This window comes from Haliotis cracherodii, unplaced genomic scaffold (genome assembly GCF_022045235.1).
Source record: "Haliotis cracherodii isolate W230 unplaced genomic scaffold, xgHalCrac1.p SCAF_15, whole genome shotgun sequence".
Lineage (NCBI taxonomy): Eukaryota > Metazoa > Mollusca > Gastropoda > Lepetellida > Haliotidae > Haliotis > Haliotis cracherodii.
The window spans coordinates 31,181,119-31,208,646 of NW_027266270.1; the positions used below are offsets into that span (position 1 = coordinate 31,181,119).

General features: G+C 39.9%; 1 protein-coding gene across 1 annotated transcript; it reads right to left on the minus strand.

Annotated features, from left to right (window-relative positions):
• Positions 1-970: 970 nt before the first annotated feature.
• Positions 971-25,593, minus strand: LOC139462510 (N-acetylglucosamine-6-sulfatase-like). The gene is made up of 12 exons (XM_071244282.1): positions 25,462-25,593; positions 24,196-24,255; positions 23,281-23,484; positions 21,786-21,851; positions 21,155-21,253; positions 20,272-20,442; positions 19,167-19,249; positions 15,883-16,001; positions 14,606-14,709; positions 11,386-11,604; positions 9,050-9,160; positions 971-6,543 (listed from the first exon to the last, which is right to left on the minus strand). The coding sequence occupies exons 1-12, from the start codon at positions 25,591-25,593 to the stop codon at positions 6,391-6,393; spliced, it is 1,521 nt and encodes a 506-aa protein (XP_071100383.1). The 3' UTR covers positions 971-6,390.
• Positions 25,594-27,528: the final 1,935 nt, after the last annotated feature.

Genomic DNA, 27,528 nt, shown 5'->3' on the forward strand with positions numbered 1-27,528 from the left:
ATAGCACGAGTTGGTTACGAATGTATTCGGCTTGTCCAGGAACATTCGTGACCAACTCGTGTTATTCCGGGACAAGCCGAATAGCGACTCGTGCCCCTCTCGTGGCCATTTTTGCGACCGGGTTCCGTCCTAGCGCAAACGGGCATACCTAAAACAATTGTCAACTCGTTGTGTAATGGTTAACATATATTTCACCATATATTATGTATATTTCAAATGCAATTTAAAGCACATCGGGTCATGCGGAATTATACAGTATGATTGAACACATTTAACTGTGTCTTGGGTATATTTTTAGATGCAAGACATATGGAAAATCAAAAATTATTTCTGAGGGATTCTTTGACGAAGAATTTGAAATCATACACGCATTCTGATTGGTTTGTCGTATTTTCGCACATAACATTCATCGATAGGGGGACGAGTCTTCTTGCAGGTTACGGAAAGGGGCGAGTGGTGACGAATGGTCCAGGAATAACGCGAGTTGGTCACGAATGCAGCAAATGTGTATCTCAAATCCGAAAGTAACCGCGACTATAATTTATGGTGGATGCTTCACACAATCTTACATTTCTAAGCTCCACGTCACGCCGAAGACCCGGGTTCGAATCCCGACATGGGTACAATGTGTGAAGCCCATTTCTGGTGTCCCCCGCCGTGATATTGCTGGAATATTGCTAAAAGCGGCGTAAAACCTAACTCACTCACTCACTCACTAAGCTCATGTGCATCTTGAAACGAAAGGGAGTTACTCATAGGAATAGTTCTGTGGCGGGATTCACTTCAACATATTGACATTTCCGAATCGAGATGATAAATAAATGAAGCCGAATCGTTTCAGAAAGCTGATTTCTGATTGGCTCAAGAACCCACGCATCCTTCATTCAGATTGAGCGGTAACTCATTGGAGCTAATGGTTATATCAAACTATCTTCATGATAATACGTATCATTAGTAAAATTACGATTCCAGGGGCAAAAGTTCATACATGATGTAATATGGTTGAGCGCATCACGCCAGTTGACATCTTTGTGCGTGACGTAAATTTCAAATTCAGATTCAAATGAGTGTCATTTCCTATTAAAAATAGTCGAAAGGCAAAGAAACTTGTAGGGTGATAAGGCACTTAAACAGCATCGTAGTACTCTATTTTATCTTGACAAATGGTTTGTAGCGTACACAGACCAATCTGTGAGGCATCACAGTCCAGATCATTACTTATTTTCAGTTACAAAACAAATGGTATTTATTTTTGCCTTTGAAAGAACTTTATCACATTATAAGATAAACTCAATAGTTAATCTTTAAGTACAGACAAATAAGAACATACATATTTCAAGAAGTGTGACCACATTGTTTAAACACATAGGTTCCTTTAGCTTTGATCACAACTGCGACATTTTGTCGACAGCAGCAAATGACAAATCTTTCCTTAGAGCCACAATGACTTAATTATTAGATTTTCTACCATTTTTCACAAACATTTTGATTATTTTTTCTTAGAAAGAAACTATTTAGGCATATACAGTCAGTGTCGGCTGTTGTTATATGGAGCATGGATGTATGGCAGGACCACACAACGTGTGTATTTCAACAAGTAAAGAAGGGGACACACAGTGATTGTCTTCTAGCTGTTTTATAGACTTATAAAATGATGTGAAAATATATTTTAAAACTGGTATTATGCCCTTAAATAATACAACAAAGACAGTTAACATTCTGTTAACAGCATCAAAGACAGATGCTTGTCTTAAACTTTCCCAAACTACGAGAAGTTGATAAAAGGTTCTGAGCCAAACTACAAAGGGTGAAAGCAGTGTTTTTAAAAAATACGTCCCATGCTTACAAGCTGCATTTTAACCAAATAGGCAACCAGGCAGCATATTTCTGCAGGCATTTTCTGCTGTTGATGAACATGGACAAACTTGGGTACCGCTGTGTGAAAACACCTCCAAGAGGAAGACTCCTACTTCAGTGGGATCCATGTTGACAAATAATTAGCAACCAGTGTCAGTGAGTATGGTTTTACGCCGCAATATCACGGCTGGGGACACCAGAAATGGGCTTCACTTATTGTACCCATGTCGGGAATCGAACCCGGGTCTTCGGCGTGACGAGCGAACGCTTTAACCACTAGGCTACCTGACCGCCCCAATTAGCAGCCAACTACCTCCAGGCAGCCCATCACAGTTAGGCTCAGAACTTTTCAGCCACCCTCGTACATGAATATTACATCACTTTTCACACAAAATACCATGCACTGCCAAAAAAGTACACCACACTCCCCAAATAGAAGTTTCTCTAAAAATCATCAATATCCTAAATGCATTAATGCTGATGAACAGGTTCTTTAGGAAAAACCATGGGATAATACTGGTGTAAGTAGAAAGTAAAATGTCTAATGTCTTGTTAGTAGTGTCAATAGTTGAGAGTAAAAATATATATTTAGCCTAAGGTAATACAGACCAATTCCTAATGTAAATGAAGAGTCATAATCACATATCAGCATAAGTTCAACAAAAACAGGGCATTATGGCATCTCTTGAAGCAGGTACCACAATAGACATCTTCCTGAGGCAAGGGAATTAACTTACTATAAAAATGAGTCTATGAGACTAATAAGTCTATGCATAGTCCAATCAAAATTGTTTAACGAAATCGACATCCAATTAACAATTCATAAAACTGATGTGTTGATTTCGTTTGATTGCAGGATTTGCAAAACATGTGTCCCACCAACTCGGTGTATTATTTTCCAAATATTTTCTTGTTTTTAATCAAGGTGCCATGTGATTTGATGTATTTCGCGAAGTAAGACCCATTTTATAACAATAGAGATTTTGATTATTGATACGAACTTCTTGACTGGCGCCTTTTTAGTTTGAATAAATGGTAGTGATATGAGAGGCAGAATCTGATTGGTCAATAGGAGGGATGCAGAAGTGACTTAACTCGCAACAGCATGTACATAGTTAACTCCGTTGGCTGGGGAAGACGTACATAGAAGTTAGATATATGTGCTTTCAGAATTGCATTTTGTTATTGAGCATGTAATTCTTGGACATTTGGAATGAAGGAGTATTTGGGAATTAATTAAACCTGGGTTAAAGAAGGATTGCAACTCTCTGATAGGGCAGATTACCTTGGCGCTGACAGAGTCTAAAAAGTTTGATACAGGTCATGGATGCACACATAAATACAACACATCAGAAACAAAGGGATATGTATCATAAAAGCAAAGTAACAAGCATAAATTAGTTTGTACCGCACTTGGCAATAATCCAAGCTATATGACGGCGGTCTGTAAATAATCGAGTCTGGACCAGACAATCCAGTGATTGACATCATGAGCATCGATCATCATACGATGACATGCATCAACCAAGTCACCGAACCTGACCACCCGATCCAATTAGTCGCCTACTACGACAAGCATAGGTTGCTAAAGACCTGTTTAATGACCTGAGGAATGTTTAAGTTTCCAATATTGAATATATCACAGATAAGAGGTGTCATTGGTAGACAGAGCTACAGATAAGCTGCGTGTCTGCGTAAAATACGCATCAGAAATGCAGAAATATGCAGTAATATAAAATCCAAGCGTATCAAATACGCAACAAACATTTCAGATATGCGTATCATCAAAATATTGTGAACTAACCTTGCGTATTAGATAAGCAAATCAGCAACTTATTTTGAAATTATACACAGGCATTCCGTCAACCTTGCCAAACTCCACGATGACAGTTACATCATGATCATTTGCCATCACACTTTCCTGTGGAAGTATCGTGGTATTTTTTAGTATAAAGCTCTCGAACCCACACGACACCAGTTTGCCGGGACTTGATGTATAGTGTTTTTAAATATTTAACTTAAATACTCACATGTGTAAAAACTAGTGGGTAACAGAAATTTGAATACCCAGATAGAATTACTGATACCCAATGATTTTCAAATGCATGGGTAAAATACCCACAACACCAAAAGCTTATCTGGAGCTCTGGGTGGATATGATTATTATAATGAATACACTCCAATGTAGGTGTTCATATATATACATGTAGTCCCAAGGCCACCATCAGCGGCATTTGCACCCTAACAGCATAAAAGAAGACATTCTGTGTTGATGTCTTTGTTAATATGATTCACAAAGTGATTGGTTCGCATATTCAGGCGATGTATCACTTCTCGTAATCATCTCACATCGTGCATGCTGTGATAAAACTGAAATATTGTTCAAAGTCACTCACTCACTATGTGGATATGCAATGTATTATATAAATGTGCATACCGTATTCTACATAATAAGCGCCCACTGCGATATTTGCTGATACATTGGCTAGTGAACAATCCCATATTAGCACCCCTTCCGATTGATCAATGTACACAAGACTTATATATTCGTGTATAATATGCACTCATGTGTTATATGCACCCTTAATTATGGGCAATTAAATTCTGGAAAAATATATCTGTCCTACATAAACATTTCAGGCTGTCAGCATAAACCACAAAATTTATTTTTCAACTCTGGTTTTTTTCAACAAAATAATATTCAAATAAGAGCCCCCTATTCCTAATTTTGAGAGTACCCTGCGCGCTTATTACATCAAATACAGTATTAAACCTTCACATCCCTAACTGCAAACACCCACAGTAAGCGAGAGAGTTCAATGCCATGAATTCTGATACCACAAAGGGACACCACTCTGCACAGAGAATTATAGCACCTTTGGTTACTTGTCACCTGAGATAAATGTTTGAGGTCTTACAGAATGAAGTTTTCCAGCAATATGAAAATGGGTTGAATGTGGGACAGAACCAGTATGAGCCAAGACAAAATAACAAGCCCTGTATGACAAGACAGTTGCAAAAGATAAAAGCTGCTAATAATATACCCACAGCCATTATTGAGGGGTCACTCAGATAATGAGAGATATAACATTGTACTTTCAACAGATTGCATCCAGAATTAACATCTTAAACTGTTAATCTCATTGTCAACTGCAGCTATAATACAGTGAAATGGGGTTTAACGTTGCATCCAAGATTACTGCACATATACAGTGACCGTATAGGGGGAATGGCCTAAATGCAAATGTCCGATCAGGATTATAAATTTTCCGGACCCCTGCAGTGACGTGTGTCTGCTTGTACTAGTCCCGACTAATGCTGATTTTATAGTGCTAGTCCACTTAGATACCATGCCACAGTTTAACATGAAAATACCCTACTCAGACCCGATGTACTGAATCGAGCTACCAATCCTTGTTTTAGCCCCTTAATGCCAAGTGCCAGACAGTGTAACCAAAAGTACCATCTTTTAAAGTCTTTTGGTATAACCCCGTACGTGATAAAAACCCTGGGCCTTCCCCTGAGCAGATGCTCTACCACTTGACCATGGATACTGTCTGTTGGTATATGATCATGTGTGACACCATAGGTGACCCTTCAATAATGATGCTGAGTATACAAGCAAGCCCTGTACAACAATATATTTGTGTAACACTATGGCTGCTAACAAAAGGCACATGGTGGTTACCTGACCAATCTCCCCTTGTGATATGTACATTTTTTACACATAAACTTCATTCACAAATACTGTCATGTGTGGAGTTCACATAATACATTGTGTCATGTTTTTACCCTGCTTTATACCCTCCCAACTCTACCCTCATGTTGTCATTTCACCACTGAGCACAATTGGGAGCAGATTCCCATGTACGGCAAGCCATTAAAGTAAAATCATAAATGGTTCGTATTGACAAAGGCAGGTCACTGTCATTACAGCATTGACAAAGGAATGTAATTGAAATTACAACATTAAACAAAGGGAGGTCACTGAAATTACAACATTGACAAAGGGAGGTCACTGTAATAACAACATTGACAAAGGGAGGTCACTGTTAATACAGCATTAACAAAGGGAGGTCACTGTAATTCCAACATTGGCAAAGGGAGGTCACAGAAATTACAACAGTGACAAAGGGAGGTCACTGTTATAACAACATTGACAGAGACAGGTCACTGTCATGTCAGCATTGACAAAGGGACATCACTGAAATTACAACATTAACAAAGGGAGGTCAATGTAATTACAACATTGGCAAAGGGAGGTCACTGTCATTACAACATTGACATAGGGAGGTCACTGAAATTACAACATAAACAAAGGGAGATCACTGTAATTACAATATTGGCAAAGGGAGGTCACTGTCATTACAACATTGACAAAGGGAGGTCACTGTAATAACATTGGCAATAGATTGTCACTGGCAACATTGGCAAACATGGCAAAGGGAGATCACTCCCATGGACACTTAATAATAGAACCATTGACCATAGTTTCAAAAGAAATTATGTCCAGCCTGCTTTGTGACACTGACATCACTGTTGCAGTTGCCGACACATCTTCCCCTGACAATCAGTTAGTGCCTGAAGCTCTTGACTGAGACGTGACAGAAGGCTGGCATCAGCTGACTTGTGTAGATTCATAAACTCATCTGGGTCTCTCTCAAGATCATACATTTCAACAAAATTCTGAAAAATACAAAATATGCATGCTATTACCCAGACATCATCCAAACCATGGAGAGTAAAACAATTAAAGTGAAACCTCGTTATCTGTGGTTCATATTGACAAATGGCGGTCACTCTAATTATTATATTGGCAAAAGGAGGTTAGTCTAATTACAATGGCGGCAGTCGGGGAGCCAAATGGATGAAGCGTTCGCTCATCACGCCGAAGACCCAACATGGGTGCAATCTTGTGTCCCCTGCCATGATATTGCTGGAATATTGCTGACAAAACTGCTGAAAGCATCGTAAAACTATACTTACTCACTCACTAATTACAATATAGCCAAAGGGAGGTCACTCTCATTACCATACAGCCAAAGCAGGGTCACTCTTATTACAATATCAAGCTCCTAACAGCGATAGCCCTCTATACAATCGCTGCCACCAGTCAAAGCCCCCCACTGTGATAGGTGGCCACAACCATGCTTTGAATTTCTATTTCATTTTAACGATCATGTAATTGGTATAGTATGAATGTAAGGTAAAAGTTGGGTGATTTTCTGTTTGTCTGCAATCTCAAACCAATCTGATTAAACAAACAAAAATGTAACTTAATCTGGGAAATCTCTCAAAATTCCATTCCCAAAAACATAAACAAAAGTATAAACGTGACTACATTTGGGGTTAGGGGACAAATTTCAAGATTCTTGTAAGGGCCGCTTCCACACTGACGGCAGAGATGTCAACGAGAGTGTAACAAGGTGTCACACACTGGGAAGGAGCTTGTTACAATATAGCCAAAGGGAGGTCACTCTTACTGCAGTGCAGCCAAAGGGAGATAGTTCTAATCACAAATTGGAGCGACTCCATTGCTTTATGTTTGCAGCATGTTAGTTAAACTTCACGAATCAATGTTTTTATAATAAGTTGAGATATTATAGGAAGCATATGTATACCCTAGCTACATGGGCTGGGACGAATCCAAATTTACCACCTAGGTTACCAACCCTACCCGGGTACCCGCTGTATGTCTTAAGTTGGGTACAAAATGTTCAACTGGGAATTGTTTTACCAGAACCCTGGCAGAAAGTATTTAGATATAGTATGAAACGATCTGATCGTGCATACACTGAAGTTGAAAGTCTTTACTCAAACATAAAAATTCAGAAGGAATGTGAGCATATTCAACCTGTACTTGTGTAACCATGGAATTTTATTATCATTTTCCTTAAACAATATATCACTATATGACTAAGGTAGTCCTGTGGGTACCTGAGTCCTACTCAGGACCCATCCTACACGAGTTCCCGAGTACCTGAGTTACACGAACCAGCCCTAATATCCACATTTTAAAGTATAGTCGCTACTTAATATTGATACAGATATATTCCACTTATCTGGAAACCCAGCCTACTGGATGATTTTAATGAAACAAAATTAAAATACTGTATAAAATGCTCCATTTATCTGGAAATTGGACAGTGAGTTTCACAAACCATCAATGCAATCGCACACTGTTATTCTCCACTTACCAAACAGCCACAATGCACGATGATGTTTGTTTAGCAGGTCATCACAGGGTCAGGTGGGTCAGGTGTCATTTGTTTAAAGCAGATAAAGATTCCAGTCAATCTCATTAAAGTCAGATCTTAGTTCTCGCTATAGTTAAAGAAAGATCTGAGGACATCCCATTATGGGTCACGTAGGAACGACCTTTCATCCGACCAATCAAAGTGTCGCTTACCAGCTCATGAAAGTGACAGTCAGAATCATGCAACCTCGAAAACGTTTACACGGGGTATTCCGAATAACAGTTACTGCCCATAAGACCATATATTAGACATTCTGGAATGTTCGTTTGTTCAGTTTTCAAAATTTTAATCGTGAACTGTGTCAACATATCTTTCAAGCGTAGTCTGAAATGGAAGTCGCAAGCTCGAGAAAGCTGCTTTCTAATTGGCTGATGTCCACTTTTTGTTAGTCATTTCAGTATTCGGTCAAAGTTTGCGAAAGGTCGTTCTGATATGACCCGTAATGGGATGTCCTCAGATCTTTGTTTACTGGCAGCAAGAACTTAGATCTGATTTTAATGAGATTAAGATTCCAGTTGGAATGAGAGACAGGCTATTAATCATTTTTAATTAGGCAATAAGTGTCAATGAGAAATTTGACACTACTTTGCAGGCTTTCAAAACAGCATGTTGGCGTGGATGACCTCCGACCTCTTCTGTGATTGTACGCTTTGCTTGACAGACTATGCTTTCACATGGCAAAACTTGTATTAAAGAGAATATTTGTGTGTAAATCAGCCTTAGGTTATATATAACGTGTGAGTTGAATATGGGAGCTAACTCTGGTCATTTTACAAGTGATTAACATATAAGGCAATTTGTTCACCAGAACAATTCCTTGAAAAGTGCCAGTGTCCAGATATGCGGGGTTCCACTGTGGGTATACAGCTGTAAACCATTACTTGTTTAAACATCTGTGATGTGCAGAGAACTATTCCCAGTAGACTGACACTCACCACGGAGTCCTGCATCTTGCAGTACTTGTAGTGCTGAGAGTCTGTGAGCTCTATCACGCAGGCGAAGGTATTGTTGCGGGAGTCCTCACACGTACAGTAGCTGTCACAGTTCTGAAAAAAACACAGACCTTCTAATATCTTGTTAGAGACTCCTGACACAGTCTTAGGGACCAATCAGTCACACCTCTGAAACAACCAAACAGAATTCCATGTAAACTGTTAGGGACCAATCAGTCACACCTCTGAAACACACAAACAGAATTCTATATGAACTGTTAGGGACCAATCAGTCACACCTCTGAAACACACAAACAGAATTCCATGTAAACTGTTAGGGACCAATCAGTCACACCTCTGAAACACACAAACAGAATTCCATGTAAACTGTTAGGGACCAATCAGTCACACCTCTGAAACACACAAACAGAATTCTATATGAACTGTTAGGGACCAATCAGTCACACCTCTGAAACACACAAACAGAATTCCATGTAAACTGTTAAGGGCCAATCAGTCACACCTCTGAAACACACAAACAGAATTCTATATGAACAGTTAGGGACCAATCAGTCACACCTCTGAAACACACAAACAGAATTCTATATGAACTGTTAGGGACCAATCAGTCACACCTCTGAAACACACAAACAGAATTCTATATGAACTGTTAGGGACCAATCAGTCACACCTCTGAAACACACAAACAGAATTCCATGTAAACTGTTAGGGACCAATCAGTCACACCTCTGAAACACACAAACAGAATTCTATATGAACTGTTAGGGACCAATCAGTCACACCTCTGAAACACACAAACAGAATTCCATGTAAACTGTTAGGGGCCAATCAGTCACACCTCTGAAACACACAAACAGAATTCCATATGAACAGTAAGGGGCCAACCAGTCACGCCTCTGAAACACACAAACAGAATTCCATATGAACAGTTAGGGACCAACCAGTCATGCCTCTGAAACACACAAACACACAATTCCATATGAACTGTTAGGGACCAATCAGTCACACCTCTGAAACACACAAACAGAATTACATATGAACCGTTCGGGACCAACCAGTCACACCTCTGAAACACACAAACAGAATTCTATATGAACTGTTAGGGACCAATCAGTCACACCTCTGAAACACACAAACAGAATTCCATGTAAACTGTTAGGGGCCAATCAGTCACACCTCTGAAACACACAAACAGAATTCTATATGAACAGTTAGGGACCAATCAGTCACACCTCTGAAACACACAAACAGAATTCTATATGAACTGTTAGGGACCAATCAGTCACACCTCTGAAACACACAAACAGAATTCTATATGAACTGTTAGGGACCAATCAGTCACACCTCTGAAACACACAAACAGAATTCCATGTAAACTGTTAGGGACCAATCAGTCACACCTCTGAAACACACAAACAGAATTCTATATGAACTGTTAGGGACCAATCAGTCACACCTCTGAAACACACAAACAGAATTCCATGTAAACTGTTAGGGGCCAATCAGTCACACCTCTGAAACACACAAACAGAATTCCATATGAACAGTAAGGGGCCAACCAGTCACGCCTCTGAAACACACAAACAGAATTCCATATGAACAGTTAGGGACCAACCAGTCATGCCTCTGAAACACACAAACACACAATTCCATATGAACTGTTAGGGACCAATCAGTCACACCTCTGAAACACACAAACAGAATTACATATGAACAGTTAGGGACCAACCAGTCACACCTCTGAAACACACAAACAGAATTCTATATGAACTGTTAGGGACCAATCAGTCACACCTCTGAAACACACAAACAGAATTCCATGTAAACTGTTAGGGGCCAATCAGTCACACCTCTGAAACACACAAACAGAATTCCATATGAACAGTAAGGGGCCAACCAGTCACGCCTCTGAAACACACAAACAGAATTCCATATGAACAGTTAGGGACCAACCAGTCATGCCTCTGAAACACACAAACACACAATTCCATATGAACTGTTAGGGACCAATCAGTCACACCTCTGAAACACACAAACAGAATTACATATGAACTGTTAGGGACCAACCAGTCACACCTCTGAAACACACAAACAGAATTCCATATGAACTGTGAGGGACCAACCAGTCACGCCTCTGAAACAAGTTGGATATAACAGTGACTATCAGATACAGCAACAAGTTGGATATAACAGTGACTATCAGATACAGCAACAAGTTGGATGTAACAGTGACTATCAGATACAGCATACAGTTGGATATAACAGTGACTATCAGATACAGCAACAAGTTGGATATAACATATAACATGTCTACTAACACCCATGAACTGTCCTGTATACTGCGGACATCCTGCAACAGCGTAGGAGTACTCCCCGGTGTGTTCCACAAGGAACTTGGTCCGGAACGGCGGCGGAGGGACTGTCGAAGGAGCTGAGAGCAGTATCTGAACGAAGGACAAGCCATCTACCGTTCCGGGGACGGTGGAACCACTCAGCTCAATAAACGTGGGGGCGAGATCAATGTTCATCACAGGATCCTGCAAATAGTAAAGCAAGCTTTCAGCCAATGTGGGTTTATAAAATTGTTTAGAAATAATTTAATAAAACATAAATTCCACAGTCATGACGCAGGACCAATTGTGACCATGATGTTATTTTTAAACATTTCTAGGACGACCACACTCTGGCAAAATGGCAGTCCCACCAAGTTTGATTCAAGTTGTTCAAATACCACTCTGTCCATTATCTCTATATTTTCATTGACAAAGTTAGTTATAGCGTTGTTCATTCATCTGAAGCAATATGATGTAGTTTTTTTAACAACAGAAAAAAAGTTTGATGAAAGTGTAACCCATACATATAAAGCATACCCTTTCGACAGAATCTTTTTTTCTGGTCCTCAAAATTTGGCTTATCTATTGTCATTTATGATAGCCAATTAACAGTAAGCATGTCTAGTGTTTGGGAAGTGTATGGCTCACACTGAAGGGGTTAGTCAGTGTGGACGCCTGGTGGTTCATCAGGCTCAAGACTCCAGTACCATTCTCCACATTGGTAGTCTTTCATGACATTGTTGGCATGTTACAAAAGCAACAACAAACACATATCATCAGCAGCATGCCATTGTCAAGCTTACCAAAACTGATGCATGGCCACACACAAAAAGCAGCACTCCTTTGTCAAACTGACCAACCCTGACCAACCCTGACCACCTTCGACTGATACATGGCCACACACAAAAAGCAGCACTCCTTTGTCAAACTGACCAACCCTGACCAACCCTGACCACCCTGGACTGATGCATGGACACACACAAAAAGCAGCACTCCTTTGTCAAACTGACCAACCCTGACCAACCCTGACCACCCTGGACTGATGCATGGCCACACACAAAAAGCAGCACTCCTTTGTCAAACTGACCAATCCCGAACCAACCCTGACCACCCTGGACTGATTCATGGCCCCACACAATAAGCAGCAATGCCATTGTCAAACCATCTTCTCGAGGCAAGTGAGTTAACTGACTATAAAAGTCCAGTTTCCACCCTTGCCGAACTAGGCTAGTATTATGGAGTTACATGTTGGCTGGACTAACAAGTCTATGCATAGTCCAATCACAATAACGCAATGAAATCAAAATCTGGTTCATAAACTGTCATGCAGATTTCAATCAGATCGTCTTGACCGGATGCTGCCATTTTGTTTGAAGCAAATGCAAGTGATACGAGAGGTGGAATCTGATTTGTCCATATGAGAGGCATAGAAGGGACATAACTCGTAATAGTCACTGGTGGTTCTATGATCGAGCCCAGGAATTCCAGCCTTGTTTGGCAAGGGTGGATACTGGACATTTAAAGTCAGTTAACTCCCTTGCCCCAGGAAGATGTTGTCAAACTGACAACCCTGACCAACAATGACCAACCCTGGACTGATGCATGACTCACATCACCAGCAGCACACCATTGTCAAACTGACCAACCCTGAACCAACCTGGACTGATGGATGACTCACTTCACCAGCACCACACCATTGTCAAACTGACCAACCCTGAACCAACCTGGACTGATGCATGGCCTACATCACCAGCAGCACACCATTGTCAAACTGACCAACCCTGAACCAACCTGGACTGATGTATGGCCTACATCACCAGCAGCACACCATTGTCAAACTGACCAGCCCTGAACCAACCTGGACTTATGCATGACTCACATCACCAGCAGCACACCATTATCAAACTTACCAACCCTGAACCAACCCTGACCGACCCTGGACTGATGCATGACTCACATCACCAGCAGCACACCATTGTCAAACTGACCAACCCTGAACCAACCTGGACTTATGCATGACTCACATCACCAGCACCACACCATTGTCAAACTGACCAACCCTGAACCAACCTGGACTGATGCATGACCCACATCACCAGCAGCACACCATTGTCAAACTTACCAACCCTGAACCAACCTGGACTGATGCATGACTCACATCACCAGCACCACACCATTGTCAAACTGACCAACCCTGAACCAACCTGGACTCATGCATGGCCTACATCACCAGCAGCACACCATTGTCAAACTGACCAACCCTGAACCAACCTGGACTTATGCATGACTCACATCACCAGCAGCACACCATTGTCAAACTGACCAACACTGAACCAACCTGGACTGATGCATGACCCACATTACCAGCAGCACACCATTGTCAAACTGACCAACCCTGAACCAACCTGGACTGATGCATGGCCCACATCACCAGCAGCACACCATTGTCAAACTGACCAACCCTGAACCAACCTGGACTGATGCATGACTCACATCACCAGCAGCACACCATTGTCAAACTGACCAACCCTGAACCAACCTGGACTGATGCATGACTCACATCACCAGCAGCACACCATTGTCAAACTGACCATCCCTGAACCAACCTGGACTGATGCATGACTCACATCACCAGCAGCACACCATTGTCAAACTGACCAACCCTGAACCAACCTGGACTGATGCATGGCCTACATCACCAGCAGCACACCATTGTCAAACTGACCAACCCTGACCGACCCTGGACTGATGCATGACTCACATCACCAGCAGCACACCATTGTCAAACTGACCAACCCTGACCGACCCTGGACTGATGCATGACTCACATCACCAGCAGCACACCATTGTCAAACTGACCAACCCTGGACCAACCTGGACTGATGCACGGCCTACATCACCAGCAGCACACCATTGTCAAACTGACCAACCCTGAACCAACCTGGACTGATGCATGACTCACATCACCAGCAGCACACCATTGTCAAACTGACCAACCCTGAACCAACCTGGACTGATGCATGGCCTACATCACCAGCAGCACACCATTGTCAAACTGACCAACCCTGAAACAACCTGGACTGATGCATGACTCACATCACCAGCAGCACACCATTGTCAAACTGACCGACCCTGAACCAACCTGGACTGATGCATGGCATCACACCATGAAGGACACTCCAGTGGCTCTGTCACATCTACTCACCTGCCTGAACTGGCCTGGTCTGATCCCTGGGCCTCTCACCATGAGCGGAACTCGTATGTCAAACTCATATAGCTGACGTTTGTCCATAGGGAGAGAAAATTGTCCTGGAGGCAAAAAACACATATAGTACAGCAATTATTTAAAGCTCTCAATGCAACTGTCGAACCCAGTCAATAGCCACATAGTTGAAGGACATCCCAAAATGAAACTCGCTATAACTGTTTAACAAGTAGGCTTTGTGTATATTTTAAGTTACGTATGGTTTGCATAAATACTCATCTTGCAAAATATCAAAACTTTCAGTGGTTTATGTACCTCAAAAAGAAAACATCACAAGTTAAGAAAGTATCTGCCAAATTTATCGGCACACAACCACCAGAAACAGCCATTGTTGACTTCTGGCACTTCACGTTGAGTGGCATGCAGTCTGATATTTCTTTATCATTTCATCATTTTTCATATTCGATCATAATTTTTTGTTTGCTCACGAAAGGAAAACACTGAAAATCCTTAATTTCTAAAAATAAGCAAATTCTAATGCAATTAATTCTAAACAAAAACAATCTGTATTGTAACATCATCGACTGGATGCAACTTGTACAATCATGGCAACAGCATTAAACAAACAACTCCTCATGCATAGTGACTATTACAATAATTGGGTTACCGGTACATCTTACTTAATTTTCTAGAATTATTGACATGGATGTATAAATCTTTGTAATAAAAAACATCAAATTTATACTCAGTTAAAATTAAGATATCAGAGATATGATTATTGAAATCAATTTGCCTCAATTTAACGATTTAAAAAGGTTCCTAACATGAAACATAAACCACCTTCAATAACATAATTCAGGCAAACCTCAAGAAAATTTACAAATTTTGTGTTGGCTTTGGTTTTAACCTTGGTATGATTGAAAATATTAGGAAACTTTTACCGGGGAAAGGGCCTCCCTACATAAATGTATTCCTTCATGAACAAAATAATGGAATACAGTATTTGACTGCCATTGGTTTTGGAATATTAAAGGATTAAATTTAAGATGATGCACGCGGTGCCTGAGAACCAAGACTAATATTTTTTCAGCCTTAATAACGAAGACAAAGTAAGCTAATGATGGAAGTTACTCTCTGGTAGTGACCATCTCAAACCATATTGTCATTCATTTCATTTTTCCTTTACCAACACTTCTTCTAAGACAAAATTATGTTTTCATAAGTTTTTATGATCTATTTTTTATGGTTGTAGAAATCCCTAAAGGTATGGTACCAACCTAAGTGATAGCCATTGTCTGAGGAGAAGAATATATAGGTGTTGTCCAACAGTCCTTTCTTGTCCAGTGTGTTGACCACGTCCTCCACCATGTCCTCAACTGACAACAACGTCCTCCACCTGTGTAGACGATTTGTAAATCTTTTAGTTTGTTTGTTGTTAATGCCACACACAGCAATGTTTCAACTATATGAGGACTGCCTGTCAAAAATCAAGTGTGGACCAGACAATCCAGTGAGTAAGCAATGATCAGCGTCGGATACAATGACATGCAATCAAGTCACCGGGTTTGATTACCAATCCTATTGGTCGCCTTTTACGATCAGTATCAATCTCTTGAAAATCAGACCTTAGTTCTCGCTACCGCTAAACAAAGATCTGAGGGCATCCCATTGCGGGTCACGTCAGAACGACCTTTCATCCGACCAATCAGAGCGTCACTTACCAGATTATGAAAGTGACAGTCGGAATGTGATTTCTAATCATGCAACCATGAAAACCTTAACACAGGGTATAACGAACGATAGTTAAGGGTTTAACGACAGAATCCATACAATCTAGACTATCTATTAGCCATTCCAGAATGTTCTTTTGTTCAGGTTTCAAATTTGTAATGGAGAATTTGTTAAAATATGTTTCGAAGCGTAGTCACCAATTTGAAATTAGTGCCATAAAGCTGGAGAAAGCTGCCTTCTGATTGGTCATTCCATTGGTCGGTCAAAGTTCGCTCAAGGTCGGTCTGACGTGACCCGTAATGGGATGTCCTCAGATCTTTGTTTAGCGGTAGCGAAAACTAAGATCTGATTTTAATGAGATTGGATCAGTATAGGTTGCTAGTGGACCTACTCTAACCCGGAATCCTCTATTGAGGTCAAATGAACAGTCCCATCAAGAGACAATTGCACTGTCATGAAGTATGTATAACAGATACATGACACAGGTTGTGAGTGAGTGAGTCACAGCGTGTCAGCTTAATGTGGGAGGAAAGCATGAAGTGATGCAGGTCTCAGACATTTACCACTTCGGTGAAACCCACAAGCACGGGTATGGTGCTGACAAACCTAGAATCATAATCGGGGCGAACCAGAATTCGGACCCACAATCATAGGCAACCCTGCACAGCGAATTGCGGGCCTTAGAAGACTGGGCCACCTGTGCCCCCAACACAGGTGATAAGAGATACATTATAAGTTTTAGATCTCGAAGGGTATGTGGTGAAATGTCCCCATGGTGTGAGCCTATTTCCCCCGAGCCATCAGCCAAGGGGTACATAGGCTCACACACAGGGTACATCTCACCATATGCTATGAGGAATCGGTTGACAATGAACTTATCTAACCGACATTCATTCATGCAGACCTGACAAATGTGGCCGAAGTTTTATGGAGTAAAACGCTTTGATTCAGCCATTTTGACAGCTAAATGTCTTACAATGAAAGGTTACATAACTTAACCAACCCAAAGACCAAAAAAACAAATATTATATGCAAAAAAAAAAACAAAGCAATTATTGGCGCTGATTAAGCAATCATTATTTCAAATCACTTTATACACAAAATGGGACACCCGTGACCAAGTCATTCGCTGTTGTGTCCCTTGGGCATGCCAGAAACCTATGATTGTGGGTTAGAATCCCAGTTCGCCCCGATTATGTTTCTAGGTTTGTCAGCTTCATACCCGTTCTCGTGGGTTTCACCGAAGTGATAAACATCTGAGACCTGCATCACTTCTGGCTTTCCTCCCACATTAAGCTGACACGCTGTGATATAATTGCAATACTGTTAAAAGCAGCGTTTCTTGGTTTGTCAGCAGCAAACTCATGTTCATGGGTTTCACCAAAATGGTAAACATCTAAGACATGCATCACTTCGGCCTTTCCTCCCACATTAACGTGACATGCCATGGCATAACTGGAATACTGTTTAAAGTGGCATAAATTAAACTTCACTCACTCACTCAGACACAAAAAGAAACTCCGTATTTAACGTAATAAGCGCCCCACTCTAATAAGCGCCCACGGTGATATTTGCTAATAAATTGGCTAGTGAACAATCCCAATTAGCACCCCTTACGATTGATCAATGTACTTATTTATTCATATATGATACAGACTCATGTGTTATATGCACCCTTAATTATGGGAAATTAAATTCTGGAAAAATATATCTGCCGTAAATAAACATTTCAGGCTGTCAGCATAAACCACGAAATTTACAATCTTTCAACTGTTTTTTTTCACCAAAATAATATTCTAATAAGAGCGCCCTACTTCTAATTTTGAGAGCGTCCTGGGGACTTATTACATCGAATACAATGTATTACTGTGAATTTGTCAAAACATTTACCCTGATAGTACCCAGTCTACTGCCATCTGCAATTTCACATTTGTGTCTGTGAGGGTCATCATCAATACACTTATAAATATTTACAAATGGCCACTGTGGTGTCGTGTGACATGTGTCTACTGTAAGTCAAGCCATGAAATCAGGTCACGTAATACTCAAGTCATGTGCACTTTACTTCACTTTGTGACCTTGGTGCACATCGTACCATTGACTGATACTGAGGCAATGTGTAGGGTAGGCTGACACGAAATACAGCTGTTTATTACCTACAGGGGCAAACATATCAGGGGTCATAAAAATCATATGCACCCTTGGGTCATATAAAGTCACGAGACAACAGTGTCTTTTTTCCATCACCCGGACGGCATTATGCCGTCCGGGTGATGGAAAAGCCCCATTGTTGACGTCATTCGAATATTATTGTGACATGAGGTTGGAATGACGTCACACTAGAAACAAAGTCACAGCTGAAGATTGCTGACATTCGACAAATTGTGGTTTCGCTGTTGTTGCAACTTGCTGTCCTTATAGGTAAACACTAAAATTCCTCTCTGTATGTAGACATCTTCTTCGGTTATATACAGAACATTATATTCGTGTTCATGTCATACCATATTTACAACACTTGTGCCTAAATTCCGGTATTTCCCGAGCAATTGCAAGGGAAATACCAGAATTTTGACTCTTGTGTCGTAAACATAGTATGACATGAACACTCATATAATATCCTCTGTTTGTGTGATGAACATTCACTGTTTCCATCTCTCTGGAACTATGGGCCATGGCTTAATTGATTTAGACAAAAATAGTGACTACATCACAAAGCGGTCATATCTCTTCATAGGTGATGGATGAATGTAATGCATACAAACCAATGAAGTATTGACGGCGCCTGCAGGTCTGTAATGGAAGTTAACACTGTCAGCGCCTGTCTACTCACCTATTACGGAATATATCATCAATATTCTGAATAATCTTTTCAGGAATTGGAGTGAGAGCGTTCTCTATCAGCCAATGTTTGTCCTGAAAAAAAAGAATTGGTTCTCAGGCAATGACTTTTGAAAATGTAGAAAAAATATAGTGCAGGTGGGTGGTGGTTTTTTTTGGGTTTTTTTTGCTTGTTCAAACTAGTATGTAACCAAATAAACAGTTGTGTACCATCAACCTTGAAAAGGGCCTCCCCACATAAACAAGCATACAAACTCCTATTGCCGCCATGACCATAACACGAGATGTGCAGTAAAGCAGTGTGCATGTAAAGGGAAGTAACTGCGTGCTATATGGGATCACATTGTTTTTAAGAATTAGATTTTTTTAAATCTTTTTTAAAATGGAAATATAAACGAACATGCGGCAGACTTTATGATGATGCAGGCGGTGCCTGAGAACTAAGACTATTATTTTTTTTTAGCAGGCAATACTCTTATAATTGTTTACCGATTCTGCTGTCCATAAAATAATAAAAAATGGGAAAAAAGTAAAATCTGAAAAGCAATATTTCTTTTTCTTTTCATCACAAAAAGAGGGTACATACAATGCATTAAACTATTACCATGGCAACACTGATGAGACCAGCTTCATGAAGACTGCACACATGGTAACTACTCAAAATAAATTTTTGAAGAAAACAAAATATCTGAAGTGTCTTTTTGTACTTTTTCCAACATACCAAACAGGATTTTTATCCATCACCCAAGAAAGTCTTGCCTAACTATCACCAGTAACAACTGATAGAAACAAAAAAACATTCCTTCATGGAATCTTGGAATGGTGTCTGATTAACGAGGGTCTAAGCCACTGAAGGAGTTTAAACCAGCATTAAACTATATTTCATTTACAACACGGACAGTCAGTTTTAAGTGGGGAGAAAGCCTGAAGTGATGCATGGTGCTGACAAACAAAGAAACATGACAAATCTGGGATTCAAACTCCTTATCAAAGGTTTTTGGCATGCCTAAGGGACGCAACTCTGCATGACTGATACCGGCATCCCTAAAACTCATTCTGCTGTAGATTTTATAAAAAAAAATTGGAAATATTTTTACCTTTCCATGCATATTGAAACTGCCATTCCTGGGAGCTGAGCGGTCGGAGAAGTTCTGGCTGTATTGGGGGGCAGGGGTGAAGGGGCCGTGGCAAGCAGGGGTGGACATCATCATGAAGAATGGGGCGGACCCACTGTGTTGGATACGCAGGAAGTCCATGGCTCGTCGGTGCTGTTATGCAGAGTCAGCAAAGTTATGTGTGTTATACAGTCAAGTCCCGTTAATCTGACATGGTTTTGTTGCATATGATTATGTCGGATTAACGAGTATGTCGAATAAACATAATTAAGTTGTATCAACGTTCGTGATCGAAAATCGGACAACTACACGATAGATAATGATACAAACACATAAAAAAAATGAAATATTCATATTGTTGTTTCATTGTTAGCAGAATATTTTTTCTAATCATGCCACCTCAGAGGCTTAACATGAAACTACCGTTAACCGATTCAAAATACTTTTGAAAGAATAGTCTGGAACAGAAGTCGCCAGTTTGAAACTAGTGATGCAAAGCTAAAATAAGCAGCTTTCTTTGTGGCTAATGTTGACTTCCTGTTAGACTGTCAGATAAACGGGTCTAAATAGCACCGATTTAATCGGTTCCCATCAGTAGTGACGGATAAAGCCGATTGTCGGATTAACGAGACTTGACTGTATAACATTTGTATATATTTGAATTTTTATTCAGTCTACATTTCATCATGTTCATAAAATGTTGCCTGCAAGAACGTGTGTTGTCCAGAGTGTGTGAGTTAATGATTTCGGTTTCATACAGTTATAAACATTATTCCACAAAATTATATTAAGAAACGTTCAAAATTAACCCATGAAACAAGAAAAATAGATTGGTCCAGCCTGAGTAAAGTATGTGGAATCGTACAATGATGTCTGTTAGGTAGTCAGTTCTGTAGTCATGCTTGTGCACCTCTTCTGTACCATTAACAGATAAACTGTAACCATAGTAACGGGAGTTTCCCACCTGAAACATAAAACGACTCATATCTCATACATAGGGAAGCCAAGTGCTCATTGGTCAAAATAGCTCCCAACTACACCAGATATCCTCAGGGACTACAAGGATCCATGATAAGATTGAGCGAGTTGGGATTTATGCCACTTTTAGCAATATTCCAGCAATATTATGGCAGGGTACCTTAGAAATGAGCTTCACACACTGTATGTGCCCATGTGGGGAATTGAACCCAGGGCCACGCCATGACAGTGAACACTTTATCCATGGCAACAGATTAACTGTAATGATATGAAATAATCGGATGGTCCATAACATTTTTTTAGTAGTATAATACAATGGAGATATCAAAGAGGACAAGACAGTAGTTGCATGGTTTCTTGACATGGCAGAAAATGTTGTAAACAACAATGAAAACAGTGTGTTTGATGACACAGACATGCATTTATTCAAACTCTGTCACTACATAGAGTAGGCGAATCGATCAGTGAAAAAGCTGGCATGAAATGAGTTATACCATTGATGCCAGCATGGTACTCACCAACCCCACCCACCAGTCCCAGCCCGGGGGGATGTGCTTCACTCCGCCCGTCTTGGGGAACCCATACTGAAGAACACAAACAAGAACTGATAAAACACTCTGCACACCAGGGAAGCAGCAGGCAGTGGGATAAGCAGTGTTGATCTGTTTATTGAGGTGGACATTCATGGTCTGTTTATTGAGGTGGACGTTCATGATCTGTTTATAAGTACAGATATTCATGGTATGTTTATTAGGGAGGACATTCATGATTTGTTCATTTTGGGGGGACATTCATGATCTGTTAATTAGGGGGGACATTCATGGTCTGTTTATTAGGTGTGGGGGGGGGGGGGGGGGCATTAATGATTTGTTAATAAGGTTAGACATTAGACATTCATGATCTGTTTATAGGAGGCGGGGGGGGGGGGGGGACATTCATGGTCTGTTTATTAGGACAGACATTCATGGTCTGTTTATTAGGACAGACATTCTTGGCTTGTTTATTAGGGGTGGACATTCATGACCTGTTTCTTAGGGCCGACATTCATGATCTGTTTATTAATAAATAATTTCTAATAAAATCTAAAACTTAGGACCCCTCGTCGTATCAGACTGACACACAATGGCTCTCCAATACAGGTGACACAATAAAGGTGTTATTGTTTTAAAAAAAGTTACTTATTTTCTTACACTGTATATCCAAATAATGACTTTTCCTCCCTACCTGACATTTGAAACCAGGGTTTGGCTGTCTGATACCCATATTCACTGTTTCCTTATTGTGGATTAACATGTGATAAAACTCACCCACAGTCACATTAATCACCCACCATCCTTGTATGCCTGCTATCATAAACAACTATGACATTGCTGGGTATAATTAGAAACAAGGGCCATATATCTCTTTACATATAATTATTTTGATGATGCTTTTCGAAACCGATCAAAATCGAATCCCATAATATTCATGTAAGCAAAATGTAATCCTTGTATCCATAGTCATGATCATGGTTTCCAAGACAATGTGTCCCATTTGATAGTCAGAAACCTTAGGCTAGGGCCATAACTTTATGAGATATCAATTCTTTTTATGTAATTGGTGTTGGTACCTTTTATTAGGTTTGTGAAATAATTGGAACCGCCCAATCATTTTAGGCCTTAGAACAGACTTCTTCTTTGATGTGGTTTGCATATTTTAAAAATTCTGTCGATGGGTGGTCATAAATGGAAAAAAATAAAATAAAATATCTTCTAAAGAATTATTTTAAGCATCTTTGTTTCATTTAGATCAGTATTTCCTAAAAAAAATGCTTGGCCTGGTTTGGGTACTTTTAAATATTATAGATATAAAATCTGACAGCGGCATTTCATCATTAATTCCCATTTTCATTGTCAAAGTGACTTTACAGTCAGCAGTATAATAAATTCCTCCTGATTTTTTTTCTTCAAAATTTTCAATCTTTAAGGTTAGTGGATCAAAAAAGGCCTTCCAAACAACAAAAGAACTGATTACCTGGTTAAGATATTTCCCAGCAAAAAAGCTAGTGTAGCCCTGTTTCTTGAGGTAGACGGGAAAGGCTCCTCCCTCCTCCTGCTTTTGCCACTGTTGGCTGCTACAGTTGCCCGCTACGGAGTTGTTCAGGGCGCCGTGGTTGTGGACGAACTTCCCTGTCAGGATACTGGATCTGCTAGGACAACAGAGGGGGCTCGACACAAACTGATGAAAGAAATGAAACTTATTAAGTTTATTGATCCTATGTGATTTAAATAAAATTAGAAAATTCAACATAAAATTCTAAAGGAGTATAAGATGGAATAGGACATGTTTTTTTTCAGTTACTATCTTTATTTTTTATTATTGCCTGTACTTGTAACTTTCTATTACAGAAAAAGAAAAGTTAACTAAAGGTGACGAACTACGAGTCAAATGTGATATGAAATAGTTATTGTCATCATTAATTATTTAAAATAATAATACATCATTTTTGTCATTTGTTAAATATTTGTATATACCGTATTCGACGTATTAAGCGCCCCGCTCTAATAAGCACCCATGACGATTTATGCTAATATATTGGCTAGTGAACAACCCAATTAGCACCCCTTCCGATTTATCAATGTACACAAGACTTATTTATTCGTGTATAATACGCACTTGTGTGTTATATGCACACTTAATTATGGGCAATTAAATTCTGGAAAATGTATCTGTCGTATATAAACAGTTCAGACTGTCAGCATAAACCACAAAATTTATCTTTCAACTCAGTTTTTTCCACCAAAGTAACATTCTAATAAGAGCCCCCTATTTCTAATTTTGAGAGCGCCCTGGGCGCTTATTACGTCGAATACGGTATGTAATTACTGGACATACAAGTTAAGTATTTTGTGTTATATTTTCCTCAAAGTCAACCTTGTATATACATACCATATTATTAAAAATGATTCCCTTTTCTCCTATAAGCTTGGTAATCTTTTGAATTGGAGTCTGTAAAAAGTTTGGGAAATTGGTATTAGTGCTACAAACATTATTAATTTATATAACCATGGCAACCAATCAATAAAAATTAAAAAATTATATAATTGAAAAATCAAATACATTCATGGATCATAGGACTGTATGGTTTCATATATGTGTGCACCCAGCTGTAGGTGAACTTGTAACCAAAATAATTCATAGCCATAGAGACCCTAACAAAATTCATGGTGACATAGACTTGAATATTGATTTATCACATATATATACTGAATTAATTTTGTGGCAAATGTATTTCTAACCCCAGGTAGTAAAGCTTGACAAATAGATTAAATTTTAATGTACAATTAATCCTCAAATCTTGAAGGGATCCTAGGGCCTAAGGGCTTGGGCCAAATAGTACTGACAGGAAAGTGTTATAGTTTGTCAAAGAGAACCTGAAACAAATATAGCCAATACAGCCCAAGCAAGTCTATAATATTTGGCAGGTCCTGATTACTGCAGTATCTGAAAATGAAGAAAGCTTCTGGACTCCTTTTTATTATATTCAAAACTATAATTTTACACCTGCCTTTTTCAATAAAATATTTCATTTCAGAGACTAGATGTTAGTCTAGAAAAACGTGGTCAGTGAAGATAAGCCCATATGAGCGAGACTGCAGTGCAAAGAGCTGATCTGCCGCTGCTAAGTTTTGCTGTATTTGCAAGGCCGTAGTTAACTTTTTTTTGACAGGGGGGCGAAATATTTGTACAAGTATCACTTGTCCCCCAACTTGTATTTTCATGATTCAAATAAAACTGTTTTCTATAAAAACAAATAAAAAATCCCCCGCCCCCTGTACATAAATCTATTTTATAGTCTCTGGTACTACAGACTACTGCTTCATCGCCCGGTGCCGTTTTGCTGAGGTGCCGTTTTAGCTATAACCCATTTCCGGCGCCCTATGTTTAGAGTCTTATCAAGCGACAAGCACCCACTGTATCATTAAAATCGAGTTAGAAAGCATGGTTGTCGATAAAGGCACCACTGACAAACCCCGGGTCAGCTGTCATGTCAACGTCCAGCCAACAGCCGCGATGGCGAGGGACTGACAAGACATAACGTAGTTACATCACGGTTCTCGGCTAGTCATTGTCAGCTGATCCATGATCGATAACCAGCTGATAACAAGCGTTTACAACTATAACACTGCAACGTTCGCTGAGACATCAGCCTACCTGACCTCCGATGACAACATCCTGGTCATCTGTCAACACAAACACGATATTTGGGGGTCTGGCGTGGCACTGCAAGAAAACAATCACAATGCAGCAGCACAAAGCAAAAACGTTCTTGGAGGGGGCCGCCATCTTGATGGTCATATGATGTAGTCACGTGACGACAATGGGATCGATTTGCAAGACGCTTCAAGGCAGTTTGAAACACTGGGATTTATGAAGCATGTAAAACGGAAGTTCGAACCCGTCTGTAAACATGGTAAATGTACAAAAATGCATTTTAGATATTTCCTCTACTTTTTGTACATATGTTTTAACCCTAAATTAGTTCATAAATATTTTGCTTTGAATAAATAAACTTTTCAATTGAGTATATTTTGTATTGAAGGATTTGTGGCTATATAATATCCTTCAATATGAAATATGATACATCATAAAGTTATGCTGCTTCATCAATTCCTTATCAATTCACAGGGCGCCCTCAGGAAACCATTGAGGCAGGATAAGATATAAAAGATTTATCGTATGTTTCGTTAAATGGTTTTTTGAAGTAAATATACTAAGTAAGCAAAACAGATTTTGTATGTATCTTATATATATCATGTAAATATCAACAAATGGTAATCAATTGTTCACAATTGGCACACATCTTTGTCATTGACCAAGGTTCTATAAGGCACACATGGAAATGTAGATTTTCAAGGTGAAGGTCATCAGCTCTCAATATTGTTTGGCCACCATTAGAGTCCAAAACTGACTGTTATCGTCGTCTCATGGAATCAGTCAGATCCCAAATTATGGTCTGGGGAGTGTTCACCCACTCTACCTGCAGTGCTTGTGCCAACGATCGGAGGTCCTGTAGTTGTTGCTGATATGCTTGCAATCGTTGAACCAGTACATCCCATAAATGTTTGACCACCAAAGCTGTCCACTTCCTGTATGCTGTTTTGTGCATAACATTCCCCACGATGCCTGTAAACATGACGTCTACCTTCTGCATGGCATCGCTAAACCAACTTGTCTCAATCGCAGCGGTGTCCATACTCTGTGACCTTGACACCATTAACGTCGCAGCCGACGATGCAGGTCCGTCAAACTGACACCTCAAACTGGTCATCTAGCGTGAATACCTTTAGTGTGTAAATGGTTCCTCGCTGTTTTGGCTGATATCCTATGCAATCCTGGTATTGCCAGGTATTGATGGTATGCAAATGAAAACCTAACGTTTATATTGCCCAACCAGTGATGTTGCATGTGCATGTCATGCTGGTGTTTTTCAGCACCAGGCTCTCACATGGTTGTGTTTGCAATTTGTCCATCATTTTACCAAATTTCTGCAGTACCTCATTCTTTCCACTCAAATCAATCCCAATTCATGCAGAAATTACCAATTCATTTTTAGTATTAATTTTGTACGGATGTCAGCAACACTTTGTCATCACTACTTTTGCGTTTCTTTTTTCAGCAGAGTATAGTTTAAGTTTATAATTCTACCATGACTTTGGAAATTTTTTTAATTTCAAACTAGTGCTGTAAAGTTTGCAGGCAACGTATCTCACTACATTGAAAACACAGTTTGGTTATCTGCTTATTGTCGCTGACCTATTGTCCCTCCTTTGATCATTCATCAATCGAACTGACAGGCTTTTGAAAACTGTCACTCTTCTCAAAACTGTCTCTCCACCTTAATAAATCTCAATCTAAATTTTTAAGAAGGTAGAGCAGAGCACAGGATCCAGTTTATTAATCTTCAGTGTGTGCTTTTGTGTGCATGCTTATGTGTGTCTGTGTGTGTGTGCGTGCAGGTGTCTCTGTGTGTGTGCATGCACATGTGTGTGCGTGTGTGTGTTTGTGCATGCACATGTGTGTGTGTCTGTGTGAGTGTGTGTGTGTGTGTGTCATACTGAAGTTTTACCTTCAGGAAGAGAATCCATTTCCTCACCCAAATTTCAACTGATGCACACACTATAGTTTCAACATTGAGCCTCAGGGGCAAGGCCAAAAGATTTCACATGGTACATGAGAATCAGTTTACTTCAAAAGATTTGTAAGCTACAAACAAAATGC

What these genes read in the sequence shown, in the direction of transcription:
- LOC139462510 (XM_071244282.1), bottom strand. Translation starts at nt 25,593, where the DNA reads ATGGCGGCCCCCTCCAAGAACGTTTTTGCTTTGTGCTGCTGCATTGTG. An exon ending in CTGGGAAATATCTTAACCAG is followed by an intron (nt 21,852 to 23,280) that starts GTAATCAGTTCT and finishes TGTGTTCTTCAG; the next exon opens with TATGGGTTCCCCAAGACGGG. An exon ending in GCAAGATGCAGGACTCCGTG is followed by an intron (nt 6,544 to 9,049) that starts GTGAGTGTCAGT and finishes TGTATTTTTCAG; the next exon opens with AATTTTGTTGAAATGTATGA.